The sequence below is a fragment of the Urtica dioica genome, chromosome 1, assembly GCF_054948205.1.
Source record: "Urtica dioica subsp. dioica isolate 48M chromosome 1, U.dioica_male_clone48M_v1_H2, whole genome shotgun sequence".
NCBI classification, from domain to species: domain Eukaryota; kingdom Viridiplantae; phylum Streptophyta; class Magnoliopsida; order Rosales; family Urticaceae; genus Urtica; species Urtica dioica.
Window position 1 is genome coordinate 1735930 of NC_142756.1, and position 13755 is coordinate 1749684.

At 31.5% G+C, this 13755-nt stretch overlaps 2 protein-coding genes across 2 annotated transcripts; both read right to left on the bottom strand.

Moving 5' to 3' along the window:
- Nucleotides 1–150: 150 nt before the first annotated feature.
- On the bottom strand, nucleotides 151–940 carry LOC149406175 (oleosin Cor a 12-like). The gene has a single exon (XM_089626184.1). It carries the CDS (start codon nucleotides 850–852, stop codon nucleotides 361–363), a length of 492 nt encoding a protein of 163 aa, XP_089482310.1. The 5' UTR covers nucleotides 853–940; the 3' UTR covers nucleotides 151–360.
- Nucleotides 941–9430: 8490 nt separating this feature from the next.
- LBD25 (LOB domain-containing protein 25) lies at nucleotides 9431–10425 on the bottom strand. The gene has a single exon (XM_089610445.1). The coding sequence runs from the start codon at nucleotides 10423–10425 to the stop codon at nucleotides 9931–9933; it is 495 nt and encodes a 164-aa protein (XP_089466571.1). The 3' UTR covers nucleotides 9431–9930.
- Nucleotides 10426–13755: the final 3330 nt, after the last annotated feature.

Here is a 13755-nt window from a genome sequence, read left to right on the forward strand (position 1 = left end):
TTTTTTTATATAAGTTATTGCATGTTTTTTAATATATCCCGTACGATTCTAGACATCAATTTGATGTGTTTCGGATTTAAAACACGAATATTTGTTGATATGATAATATGATATACCTGAAGAAAGCACTTGAATATAAAAATCTATTCAAATTCAACACCGCAACATTCTCATCACACAGTACATAGCGACACACAACATTTAAATAAATAAATAAATAAAAAAACACACAAACGCATGCAACAACAAAAAAAAAAACTAATACGACACAAATTACCAAAAAAGAAAAAACCCACCATGCAGAATCAGAAACTACAAATTATCATTATTATTCCTCTCTCTCTCTCTCCCTCATCAAGTTCAAGTCCTCTTTCCTTCTTGAGCCCTGGACTGAACCTCTTGCCCAGCCTCCTTGACCTTCCCTCCGGCGAACGCCGCCGCATCCTGAGCCCGGCGCTTCGCGTGTTCGATCGAGTCCGGCACCGCTCCGCTCCTGAAATAGTTCAAAACCCACGACAGCGACGAAACTCCGGTCACCCCAAACGCGCCGGAAGTCAAGATCCCGGCCACCGCCAGCCCCATCGTCACCGCCGCCGGGACCAGAACCGGACTGAATATCAGAAACACCGGCGCGCTCAGCGCCAGACCCACCATCGTGCCGAAGAACGTCAGCCCCGCCAGGAACAGAAAGGTTCCTCCGACGGGAAGCATCGCCATCACCGCCAGAATCTTCCCCGCCGACGGACCCTCCGCTCCGCCGCGCTGCCCGGAGAAGGGACCGCCGCCGTGCTTCTGGCCGTACTGGGTGTGGACTTGGACTTGCTGAGCTCCGTGCGTCGGACGGTCTGCCATTTTTTTTTTGTTGGTCTCGAGAGATATAAAAAGATTTTTTTTTTTTTTGGTTGAGAACTTGAGAGTAAATAGAGTTCGAGTAAATGCTGTGTATATATTATGTGTGTGTATATATAGTGAGGAGAGTAGGGTTTTGGGGGTGACACGTTATGGGGTGACATGGTGAGTAAGCTGTTTGCATGAGGAACAGGTTTCACAAGCTTTTTATTATCAAACCATGTCTTTTTCTTTCGGTAACTTAACCCAATACAAATAAGATATGAAATGAATAAAATAATAAAGTTACCTGGTTTGTATTTACTTATGTTTATGCAGGTTTTTGTTTTATTAGGTATTATATCGTCCATTATATTAGACATATGTTCCCAAATTACAAAATATATATATAAAGTGTTTTTCTTTATTATTTTAATATTTTGTGGAGATCGAATTTTAGAATCCAATATATGTAAAGTCTTGCCACCTAACCTATGTTTAATAAAAACATTTCCGCTCTCTCGGTATGCACATAACACTATTAATAAAATGTTTTTTTTCCTCTTAGGAAATAAAACGAATGGCTGAATTTTATACGTCTAACGTTGCAATTTATAACTTGTAGTAAGTTGTCATTTTAGATTAATTAAACTTAGTTGTGTATTTTGTTGTTAGGTAAATGTAGTGCTTGGCAATCAAAAGTTCAAACATAAGTTCAAGTGTGTGTATAAACTATATGGTATATACATAAACGTATACATTAGTTTTTGATAATATATATGAACTGGCTATGAGAAAGGAAATCTCTGTTGTTAGTTGCATTGACACATTTCTTTCATTTCTTAACTGTTATGCAATATTGCAATGCAACGTTTTTATTATTTTAAGGCAAAAATATTCCCATTTCCGATGTTTTTGTTATCTTTCGTCTGTTCTATAAAAAAAAACGTAGGTATTGTTGTATATTGTAGCTGGACGTCACTTGAAAGACGATATTTGAATTTAGAGACTGAGTTCTTTTTTTCAATTAAATCATAACCTTTGTCACATTATTAGCCTTTTTGATTGTTTGAAATTTGAATTGAACCCAACCATTGGCTTGGATTATTTATGAGCATTTTGATTTTAGATGGAATAGAGCTCAAAGGTCGGTCTTCTTCTAAACAAAAAGGTTTCCGAAACCTCTGACTGAATTGAAAGGAAATGCATGCCATTGTTGACATGTAAACTCATCGTCACGACACGTGTCAACGCTTGTGCTTCATAAACGAATACGCGTTACTCCTAAGAGCCGTCGTGTAAAAACCCATTATGTGAGAAGCTTTAGGCTAATTAGTCTAGTCCAATTTTTACTAACGGGCCGAGGCCCAAAGATGATTCTCAGATGGGAAATGAGGCGCCAAAATGAACTAGTAAAGCTCCAAGACAATCGAGAAAAAGGAAAGGAAAATAGGAGAGAGATCGGATAATTCAGCTCGTTAGATATCATATTTAAATAATTATTTCATATGTGAGATATTTAGGAAATTTATTGTCTATTATAAGAAAGTTTTCCCCTCTGTTTAAATAATTAGTTTTCTCTATGCATGGTGTGTAATTTTAGAGGAGACATCACAATTTTAGAGCAAATCACATTATCATGCGGTATTCGTATTTCATCGTAAAACAATATTATTAAAATATACATAACGTGTATTTATAAAGAAAATAATATTAAGTGATAATATTCGATAATTCTTTAAAAAAATAAGATCTTAAAAAATAAATTTAAAAGCTAAATAAATGTGACAAATTAAATAATAATTTAAATGTATTTTTAATAGTAGACTTATACAAACCATCATCTAAATTTGACCGCCACTAAAAATTCACTTAGTTTTAGTAGCACTCTTATTGGTAGCATTTTTTAAGTGCCATCTTTTATTTATAATAGAACTTAAAATCCGTCATCTTTTGTCATTTTTCTAGTGGCGTGAATATAGAGTTTTTTATAAATTTCACTGCATTCTGAGCCAAAAATTGAGCGCATTATCGTACCGCTAATTATATTGATAAATATTTAACACATTATATCGTACTGCTATTTTCACTCTAAATTTAGAGGAGGCATCACAATTTATAGCGAACCACATTATGGTACCGCTAATTATACTTGTAAATATCTAAGAGCAGCTCCAACTCACACCAAATTGGTATGGGTAGTGACACATTTAGTGTAGGCTTTGCTCCAATACACACTATTTTTTGCACCAAAATAGTGAAGAAAATGGTATGGTGAATAGTGTATCATCAAATTTGGTGTGAAACTAATCACCCACACTATTTTTGTGCACCAAAATTTTTAATTGCAAATTCATTCCCAAACAAAAAATAATTTATAATTTTAGAGGAGACATCACAATTTATAATTTATAAACAATAATCAAGTTAAAAACTCTGAATTTAAACTTAATCATAAAAAATTAACTAGAAATTTCAAAGAAAAACTTAAAATCATAAAAAATTAGCACTTTCGGGATCTTGGCAAATACCTCAAGCCATGAGAATTTTCCGCCGGTATGATGTGAAATTTGGCCTTCGGAGCCCTGAAAAGTACACAGATCCCCCGGAAACTCACAGAACCACGTGAAGAAAACATATGACCTTAGCGGAAAGTTTTAGGATTTCTTACCATAAGAAATGAAATTTTTGGACTGGTTTTCAGACTTTATACCCCGATTTAAAAAAAAAAATGAACTAAACTGGACCAAAATGTGCGAACTGGAACCCAGTCTGGTTCCCTGCCCGGCTTCCTCAGATTACACGAAAAACTCCAGTTTTGTTCATTCCGATGCCGGGATTCTCCGGAATTTCAAACCTTGCCGAAAACATATATTTTGGACTAGTGTTTTTTGCAGATTTTAGCGAATAAATTATCCAAATAATTTGCACTATATATTGGATTATTTACCAATCTTTCCCAACAGCATCGCTGAAAATAATAGTTGGCAAGCATCGTTGACGATAATATTGTCATTGAAGATTATTACATAATCATGTATTGCCAATGCCAAATACATTTAATCATGATTTTGTAAATCTGTGGCGACATTGTCGTTGATGATAGCTTGACATCACCGACAAAAATATAGATGACTTCGCCGTAGAAAGTTGTGTCATTACAGCACCTCGATTTCGAAAGCTTGATACTATTTTTTTTGCCTAATTGTTGTAAAATATATTAACAAAATCTAAATATGTGACTCGCGTAATTAATCTTATCTATGGATAATCGATAAAATATATATATATATATATATATATATATATATATATATATATATGTATATCTTATCAATGGATGTATTCCAACTGTAATTCACAAATTTTATTGTTGAGATTATAATACTTTGTATGTAGTGATGATCATTTTTTACGTAAAGCTTATTGTTTTATCTTAAAAGTAAAATTACACGTACACAATTGAGATTCTAGGAAGAGATTTCCATTAAGAAGTCGCCGCGGCAACGTATTATGTACGCTGCGGCGACATGATTCTACAACGGATTGAAGATCCGTTGTAGAATTTCTCGCCGCGGCGAGATAAATACTTCGTCGCGACGAGATGTTTGAAAACATTTAAAAATTACACAATGGATTTAAACCGTTGTAGAAGCTTCTACAACGCTTACATATCCGTTGTAGAAGCTTAGTTTCTACAACAGATCATTAAGCGTTGTAGAAAGCTGTTAGATTCTACAACGGATTTTTAAGCGTTGTAGAAGCTTCTACAACGCAGGATTCTACAACGCGTAATAAGCGTTGTAGAAAATTCTACAACTGTTTTTAAGCGTTGTAGAATCCTAGTTTTGTAGTAGTGAATTCAAGAATCCCAAATGAAAATGTATGAATTAATAGTCAAATTTATCGTGACCTATCAAATTTAGATGCGAAGAATGCACTCATTTTTTAGATGAGCAATGATGCTCTTGGTCTTTCATTTTTTTTTTCTTTTCTAAGAGGTACTATATTTTGAAGCATGATCCGGGCATATATGCTTTTTCAAATTAGCGTGGGACATGTTGTCACTTCACTAAACCCCACACTTCTTCATCAAATCAACTTTCGGTTTTTCTTGTTGATATTTTACTTTATGATCAACTAACCAAAGCCTTGTTCACTTACAGTACAAACACTATATCTATACATGTACAGTTAATAGCGAATCAAATTTATAAATTTGCAAGTTCAAGTTTGTATAAAATTAGAGAAATGACCAAAATCTTTAACAACTGAATTCATAGGATCGAATTCACAATTAATTTCACACACATATATATATATATATATATATATATATATACAAATTTAGAGATTTTTTAGAATTTAGAGATTTTTTTTTTCGAGATTGTCTGGGTTGAAATGCTGTTACCTTAAATTGATTATTTTTTTAAGATATATAGATCATTATGCTAAAATCTTAAAGAAGGTAGATCATATATATGCCTAAAAAAAAAGGCCCTTCTCATCACTATAATTTTTCCGCGAATCACCAGCCCTAGTGTTCCTAGTTTTTTTAATTTTTGTTTATTATTTTACAGTTTGTATTAACATATAGTTTGGTAGATAAACAATTTTTAATAATGTTTTCATACTCTTTTAACCACTTGTTACGTTTCTGGTTCCTAATTTGATTGTGACCATCTCTAAAATGAGCTCTTAATTAAGTTCAAAATATATTTCTGAATTTTATTGTAAAAATAACTGGAGTGATAGCGGAACACATATATATATATATATATATATATATATATATATATATATATATATATATAATTCGGTGAGCATAATACAGAGAGTTTCGTGGAAACTTATCACATGGGCAAAATCTCTTTTTGAGAATCTAAGTTGGAAAAGTTGTCTGCTAGTTCACTGTTTTGGACATAGGCATTGAAAATGTATGAAAGCTATGAAGACGCACGTTAAATTCACAAGATATCTATGTATACGGGTGAAAGAAAAATAGACGCAAAATCAATTAATATAGGTTTTTTTTTTAGTTATATAGTAATTTGATTTATAACGTTTTGTATAATAATCAATTTTTTATAAATAGTCATTTCAACTTATTTACGACATTCAAAAAAACAAAAAAAACTCAAAATAAGCGGGAATATTTTTGAGTATTTTTGTTTTTTTTAGTGACGTAAATAAGTTGAGGTCGTTATTTACAAAACATTTGCAAAAAATTGGCTATTTAAAACAATTCTTAGACTTTTGTTGGTTTGTTAGGCTAATTTTTTATTAGTATTAGATAAAGTTCTCGGCATTAATTGAGAATTCAACATATTTACAGAAATGCCACACGTCATCTTTGTTTTTTTTTCTCAATTTCTCATATAATGGTCATAAAGATAAAAGCAATTTGTTTTTTTTCTTCCCTAGTTTCACAAACATGATCACGATCGTGGACTCATACAAAGCACGAACACCAAAATGAGTGTTGAACAAGAATGTGTTGTTTCGTTTTTTCTTTTTAAAAACATTCGTAATTATCTTTGTGTTGAAACTTGAAAGTAGAATCTATATATGTTATATGTGATTTTGGTCCTATACATATTTTTATATTAATTATTTTTTATTACAGAAATATTTATATTATTTATTATGTTCCCTATTGTGAGGCTCTATAGTAATTAAATAAAGACTACTAATTTAGTACAGAAAAGCTATTTCACTTTTGAAGAGTTGATCAAAGATTATGGGTAATGCGACCCTGCTAAACTCCTGAGAAACGTATAAAAGAGGGACTAATTTCTTCATTCATTGACTGACTTTTACTATAGTGACGTAAGCCTTTACATAGCTATTTCCTAATTAACAATATTCTAGACCATTAACATATAATTACTAACTAGCTTAATATAAGGATATAATTCCCTAACTAGCTTACTATTTAAGAATATTCATAACTCATCCTTTTACCAAACGATCTCGATCTAGATCGAGACCCAGCTGATTTTTTCATCCTCAATATCGTCGCTCTTCTTCAACGAGCCAAAAATCTTGTGAATCCACATCGTTGTAGGTACAACACTGACAAGTGCCAGCGCGGTATCAAAGACAGCCAGCATCATAAAAGGAAGGTCGATCTCCACAATGTAGTCATCGGCGACTCGGATGAAGAATGTTATATTCAGCGTCAACTTGACACTTGAACCGCACGGCCAGATCGACCAGGAAGTCGAGGCTGTGTTTGATTTGTTCACACGGTAATTCAGGGATGTCGAAAGTGATTCGACAAGACCTCCAAGGAAAATAAAGAGAGTCATGAAAAGCAAGAAACCATGACTAGTAATCTCTCAAGGAGTACTGAAATCCGACGATAAAAGAACGAAAGAAGGCAAGTGAAAGAAACTAGGGTTATCGAGTTATGAAACAAATGGGCCGGGCTTATTTTATTTATCCTATAGGTAATATATATAGAAAAAATTACATAATTAACCTAAAACGTGCGTCACTTTTCATATCTCACTTATGTTTTCAAAATATTTCGACAGTAATCATTGTGTTCCAAATATGGTAAACAATTATTGAAAGCTGGTCACAACCTTATTGAAATATGTTTAACATCTATTAAAATTTAGTCAACAGTTTTTGAAATCTGGTCACCAGTTATTGAAATCTGGTTAACAACTATTGAAATTTAGTCATCAGTTATTGAAATCTGGCTAATAGTTATTAAGGTCAAAATAAATACTTCAAAATATAAAACGATTATTTATGAAAAATGAAAGGTTTAACGGCTAATATTGAAAAAAAATTATGACAAATGGCTATGCTATTTCCACTATCTAGGATGTGAATAGTTTTTTTCGTACTTTATTGCTTTAACAAAAAGATAAAAAAAAAATTAGTAATGGCATTAATCAACTTATATCTCTTTCATTGTACTGTCACTTTAAATAATAATAATAATAATAATAAGCGATTTGTTTCATTGTACTGTCAATTTAAATAATAATAATAATAATAATAATAATAATAATAATAATAGGATATTTGTAAGTAATTAGGCCACTTTAAACATGTGATTTTGGATCTAGCATATGTTTGATAATTTTTAGGGATATAGCCAAATGGCTTATGTGACAATAATTAAGGTCTGATTTGCCTTTATTTATTAACATATTCGTCACTTTCTCTCTCTTATTTTTTCAAATAATAATAATAATTGTTATTTGGTATAAAATCATACTTCAGAAAATGAAAAAAGAAAATAGATTGAAGTAATGAAAATAATGAGATCTCCAAAATATGAAAAAAAAAAAAAAAAAAAAAAAAAAAAAAACCTTAATTTGAACAAAAAAATTTAGACTGGATAGATCATGAGGACTTGGTCTGATTATACCGCTTTAAATATTTTTTCTTGATAAATATAATTTATAAATATAACTTAAAAATAGTTCAAAATTTACATTATGTTAATTATTATGTAAACACTCTATCATTTAACGCGTTCATGCCTTAATAAAATGAAGGGAAAAAAAATCAATCTTACTTACAATTTCAATTTTTGAAATCGGATCTAACCGTTTAAGATTGGTTTATAAAATTAGACCAAACCAACTTAAGATGGCCGTGCACACTATTGAAGTGGGATAGTCTCACATTTGTTATGTATGTAAACGAATATGAGTTTATATATCGGTTGTACCCCTCCACTTGATACAAATTGATTTTAAGTTGGACTTTAACACACACACACCCTATTTAAAAAGAGCATGATCCTTTAAGCTTGCATGGCCAAGATCACATATAAAAAAAAAATTAAAACTTAGCAAGAATATAAGATCGTCAATTAGTTTCAGACTCGTGACCAGCCCGGCGTCCGCGTTTTCAAGCATCCCCACTTTGAGTTTGCATATTTTTGGTGCTCCGTCTCGTTGTCTTGCTACGGCGCTATCTCTATATTCCGCATATTTTCGGGTAATGTGGATTTGGGGTTTTTTTTTTTTTTTTTTTTTTTTTTTTTTTTTTTTTTTTTTTTTAAGGGAGGACCGTTCATGAAATGGGGGTCTATTAGGGAATTTTAGTATTAATAGTTATATTAATATTTTGTGTTTTTAATAGTATTTTTATTCTATTTAGAGATATTTGTTTGCTTATTTTATTGATAGTCAACTGAGTTTTTTCTCAAGTATGTACGTACGCTATTTCTTTGAAGTTATTCAACTTCAGGCGTGCAATACTCAAGAAAAAGACTATGAGTTGTTTGCCTGTCGCTGCGAATCTCCCCTTAGTATATGTGGGTGTCGGACTAATTAGATCTCTTTACTTACGTTATGCATATTATCAGGAAAAATACGGAGTGAATTTAATAAAGATTTAGTAGAAACAAAATAAATGTCTCCCATATTTCTAGTCCATTAAATTGTGCAATTATATGTAAATTTCGGCCATTTTTATTATCATTACGAATTAAATTAGCCATGCAAAAGCCTAAGTTCCAAATTAGCTGAAGCTGTTTTCCCTTTTTATAATATACTTGATAAACTTCGATAAGCTAGTTATGTTACTAATTGCCTGTATGTTAATAACAGTACACCACAAAACAGAAGAAAATTACAATCTATAATCGCATCATTATAATAAACATAGAACTTTCCTCTTGTATCATAGAGCAACACTACTTATTTGGTATATACATAGAGAGGCAGCAGAGGAACACAGACTACGTATACATATATGTACCTGCATATATAATGTATTTACATAGGCCCAACAGAAGAAGAAAAAAAAAAAAAAGGACACATACATACATACAATGATAACTATACTTTTACATGTCGAAAGTGTAAACTTCCACTAATCATTATTATCATGCAGTAACAACTATATACTCCAACTTTTATTTCCGTATAGAAAAAAAAAAAAAGGAGATGATCGATCAAAACCCTAATAATGAAGTAGCAGCTAGTGTACTAATCATTATTATTATACAGTACCGTATAAATTAAGAAGATGATCGACCAAAACCCTAAAAAGTAACTAGTACTAGCAATTATAACATACACAAAGTATATTAATTATTACCTCTTTGATTTTACTATCAATTGATTATTAATTATTATTAGGATCATAGCCAAAATAGTAGCCAGCTGAGGAAGAAGAGGAGATATTGTGACCGAATTGATCATGATCACTATTAATATCATTATTATTATTATTATTATTATTATTGGCGGAGGAAGCGTATCGGACGAGGTCGGCGTTGGTGGCGTCGAGCTCTTTCTGGAGTCGGATGACGTGGCGTTGGAGGAGAGAGATAGCGGCGACGCAGCCATAGACAGGGTCTTTGAGACGAGCCTCGGCCTCGTAGGCGAGGGAATTCACGGCGTCCTCGCGCTGACTCGGAGACACTTCGTTGAGCATTTTGCTAACGTTGCTCGCCCCGAATATCTTGTGAACGCTCGCAAACTTTTGGGGCTCCTCGGCCGGGAAGTACGGCGCGAATATGCACTCTGACGTGCACTTTCGCCTCAAGAATTTGCAACCCGCGCACGGCGAGTTCGAGTAGCTTGACAACGTCGTGTTCGAATTATTACCCACCGACATCTATACAAGTAAAAAAAAAAATTGATTTTTCGGGTTACGTTAAAAATTATTGACGCGTCGTTCTGATCAGGACGGAGCTAGATGACATATTAATTTTTGAACTCTTTAGATTTATAATCATATAAAAACTTATGGTTTCCATATATATAGTCAAATGTTTTTGGTAAATTTTAAGTAAATAACTATGAGATTTTAGTAACGAATCCAAAAAAAACACTAGTAATCGTAAATATTCATTAATAATTGTAAATAATCATCAGACTTCAAGGGCATAAATGAAATGCTAAAAAGTCCAAAAAATATTATATCACCATAATAATTATTTACTTAAAATATATAAAATGTTAATTATTTAGAAAATCTCCAAATTTTAGTGGCTTAGTTACTCAATTAATTGTTAATTTTTTTTATTACGGGGTTAATATGAATATTTCTTATGTAATTACAAATATAATTACGTCTTAATTCCGACCAATTCTTCCTTTGTCTCGTGGTCTATGAACGTAAGAGGTTGTGGTTGTTGACATTTTCCTTATATTTTGAGTTTTCTATCTTTAAAAATTGGTACAAGCGGTCTTTTTTTTTTTTTTCACTTACTAAGAAATTAGACCGGATACTCGTTTCAATTTTGTTGGACTCTGCTGATACATATCATAGATTCTATATCAAAATCAATTTATTAACAATAAGATAATAACTCATAATCTTATAAATGTTAGTTTTTTTTTTCCTGAGAAATAAAAATCTATCATTAATCGCTTTGTTCAAGAGTAATTACGTATATATTTTATCCAGAGAGGAATACCCTCCAACGAAACGATTTTATGTATACAGAAAGAACTTAAGTTACTAAAGTATGAGCTCGCTGTGTTAACTTATCTATAGATAAGTGGCAATTTGACTAGATACATCTAAAAAACTCAATTACAACTTTTTTTTATAATTTGACGGGTCTTATTTGCAACTCGTTTACTAATATTCGTTTTACAATACCCTAACGTATTAGTCTGATAAGCTTTTCTCTGTCGTGTACTCGTGTGTGTAACTTATCTCATTTGATAGCATTTTCGCTCTCTGTTTTTTATCTTCTTCTAATTAATTGGGATACGAATACTCTCAAATAAAAAGGATTCGTTTTATGTCATTTAACAAGCATCATAGGCATCTATTTCTATTACAGCATGATAGTACTGTTTATTGATAAAGAGTTCAAGATCTTCACCGAAATGATTGTTGTCGCGTGGTATTGAATATTGACTACCCTCTCGTGTGCGTGTATGTACATATAATACATATATATATATATAAATATCCTAAATTAATTAGCTGTAAAAGAATATTTTCAAATGTTCAAGAGCTAGCTAGCTAGGGTAAAGAGACATAGAAGAAGAAAATGAAAGAGCAGACTGATCTCACCGATGATATTTTCGTTGTCAAACTTTGACTTACTATTATTTGGCCTCTTATGTGCAGCTTTTCTTGAACTTATTGAATCCCTCGTGCGTGTGAATATTGTGTGTGTGACGTGTGTGTACTCTAACTAATAGTACACGCGCATATATACATATACATATAGACACACACTCGTTCAACCATTCATTTAGCTAAATAGCCCATTTAAACTATTAAATTTATAAAATAGCTAAAAAAATTCCAAATTTAATAAAATAACTAAAATGTATAATAATCAAATTTATAAAAAAAAATTGATCCTAGAATTAAATTTGGTGAAAATATTAAATTGTTTATAATAATCGTTAAAATTTTTAATTTTGATGTAAAAAAAAAATTAACCGATTACTTTGCAGAAAATTGAAAATTTAACTATTTTATTAATTAATTAATTACAAAATGTCTATTTTTTTTTTATAATTTTTCATAATTTATTGCGCTGCGAATATATATATATATATAAGTATATATATTTTACATCAGCAGTTTTAATTTGTATATATTCGTTAATAATCCCCAGAGTTTGTGTAATCAGAAACATAATCCACTATTAAGCTGAGGTTTAAATCTTTAATAGCCCCCTTGAGTTAATAATCTTTATATAACCTAATAATAAGCTTATAATATTCAATTTTTTTTACCAAATCTTAATTCTTTCAGAGTTTCTGTATCTCCTATATAGCTATCTCTACACCAGCGTAGATTTGTGATATATTAATTATGGATCTACCAAAGCTTTGTGCGTACTCAAAGTTAATTAGGTTAATTTGGTATGTGCGTACACATTAAAATTTAAAATTGAATAGATAAAGCCAGTTAACCTGGAAAATCGATCCATTGTAGTTATACTTATTATCCAACAAATTTATTAATTACACAAGAGATCTCACATCCAAAGCCACTATTAATTCTTGATTTTCTTGATCAGTGATATTATTATGATCAGACCATGGAAAGAGATGTGAATAGCACAGTTGTATGATTACCTTTTTCTGAATCTCCTTTCTCTGACCAGCGCTTTCAAGATCTGATTCCCCAAAGGTTGAAAAATAGTAGAAAAGTTACTAAATATATTGTCAATGAAAAAGAAAAAGAGGTTCAAGAAGAAGAGAGATAACCAAATTGATTATCAATTTCACTGTTTGATGTAAAGGTTTCAAATATACACCAGAAAAACCCTAGCTATATATAGCTAGTAGTTTTTCAGGTTAAATTTTTCTTTAATTTTATGAGAGCAGAAAAGAAAGACCTGAAATACTGTAACAAAGAAAAAAAAAAGGGGTATATCAGGGAAGAGAGAGAGAGAGAGAGAGAGAGAGAGAGAGAAAGGGCAAAGAGAATTTTCAGTGGGGAAGAGGGAAAATATATTGAAGTTGAATGGAAAGCAAGGGAAAAAAAAAAGAGCATGAGAGAGAGAGTAATAAATTACGATATGGGGGTACAAAGAGGGAAAAGAGCGATGAGTATGACAGTGGCTTTATAATAATGTCAAATACTGTTGAAGAACCTGCAATTGGCTAATTAAGCGGAGAGTTGCCTCAAACTGTTCTAGTACTTTCGACCCAATGTCTTGTCAAGTGTGACATCAATGTCTTTGAAGTTTGAATCACATAGCTAGATTTTCATGTTCATTTGCATATGCATAGAATTATATATATATATATATATATATATATATATATATATATATAATATATGAAGATGAAGATTGTAGTGTATATGACTATATTATGCATAAGAGAAGAATATTGTCTGAATATTGCTAAGGTTGTTGGTTTGTTGTATATCTTGATCAACTTCGAGACTTTCTTGTACCCTTATATATATCCACATATTAAAGTTAGTTACCTTGTATACGAATATATATTAATATATATA

Excerpts from the sequence above, each read along its gene's own strand:
- LBD25 (XM_089610445.1), bottom strand. The coding sequence starts at position 10,425 with ATGTCGGTGGGTAATAATTCGAACACGACGTTGTCAAGCTACTCGAAC.
- LOC149406175 (XM_089626184.1), bottom strand. The coding sequence starts at position 852 with ATGGCAGACCGTCCGACGCACGGAGCTCAGCAAGTCCAAGTCCACACC.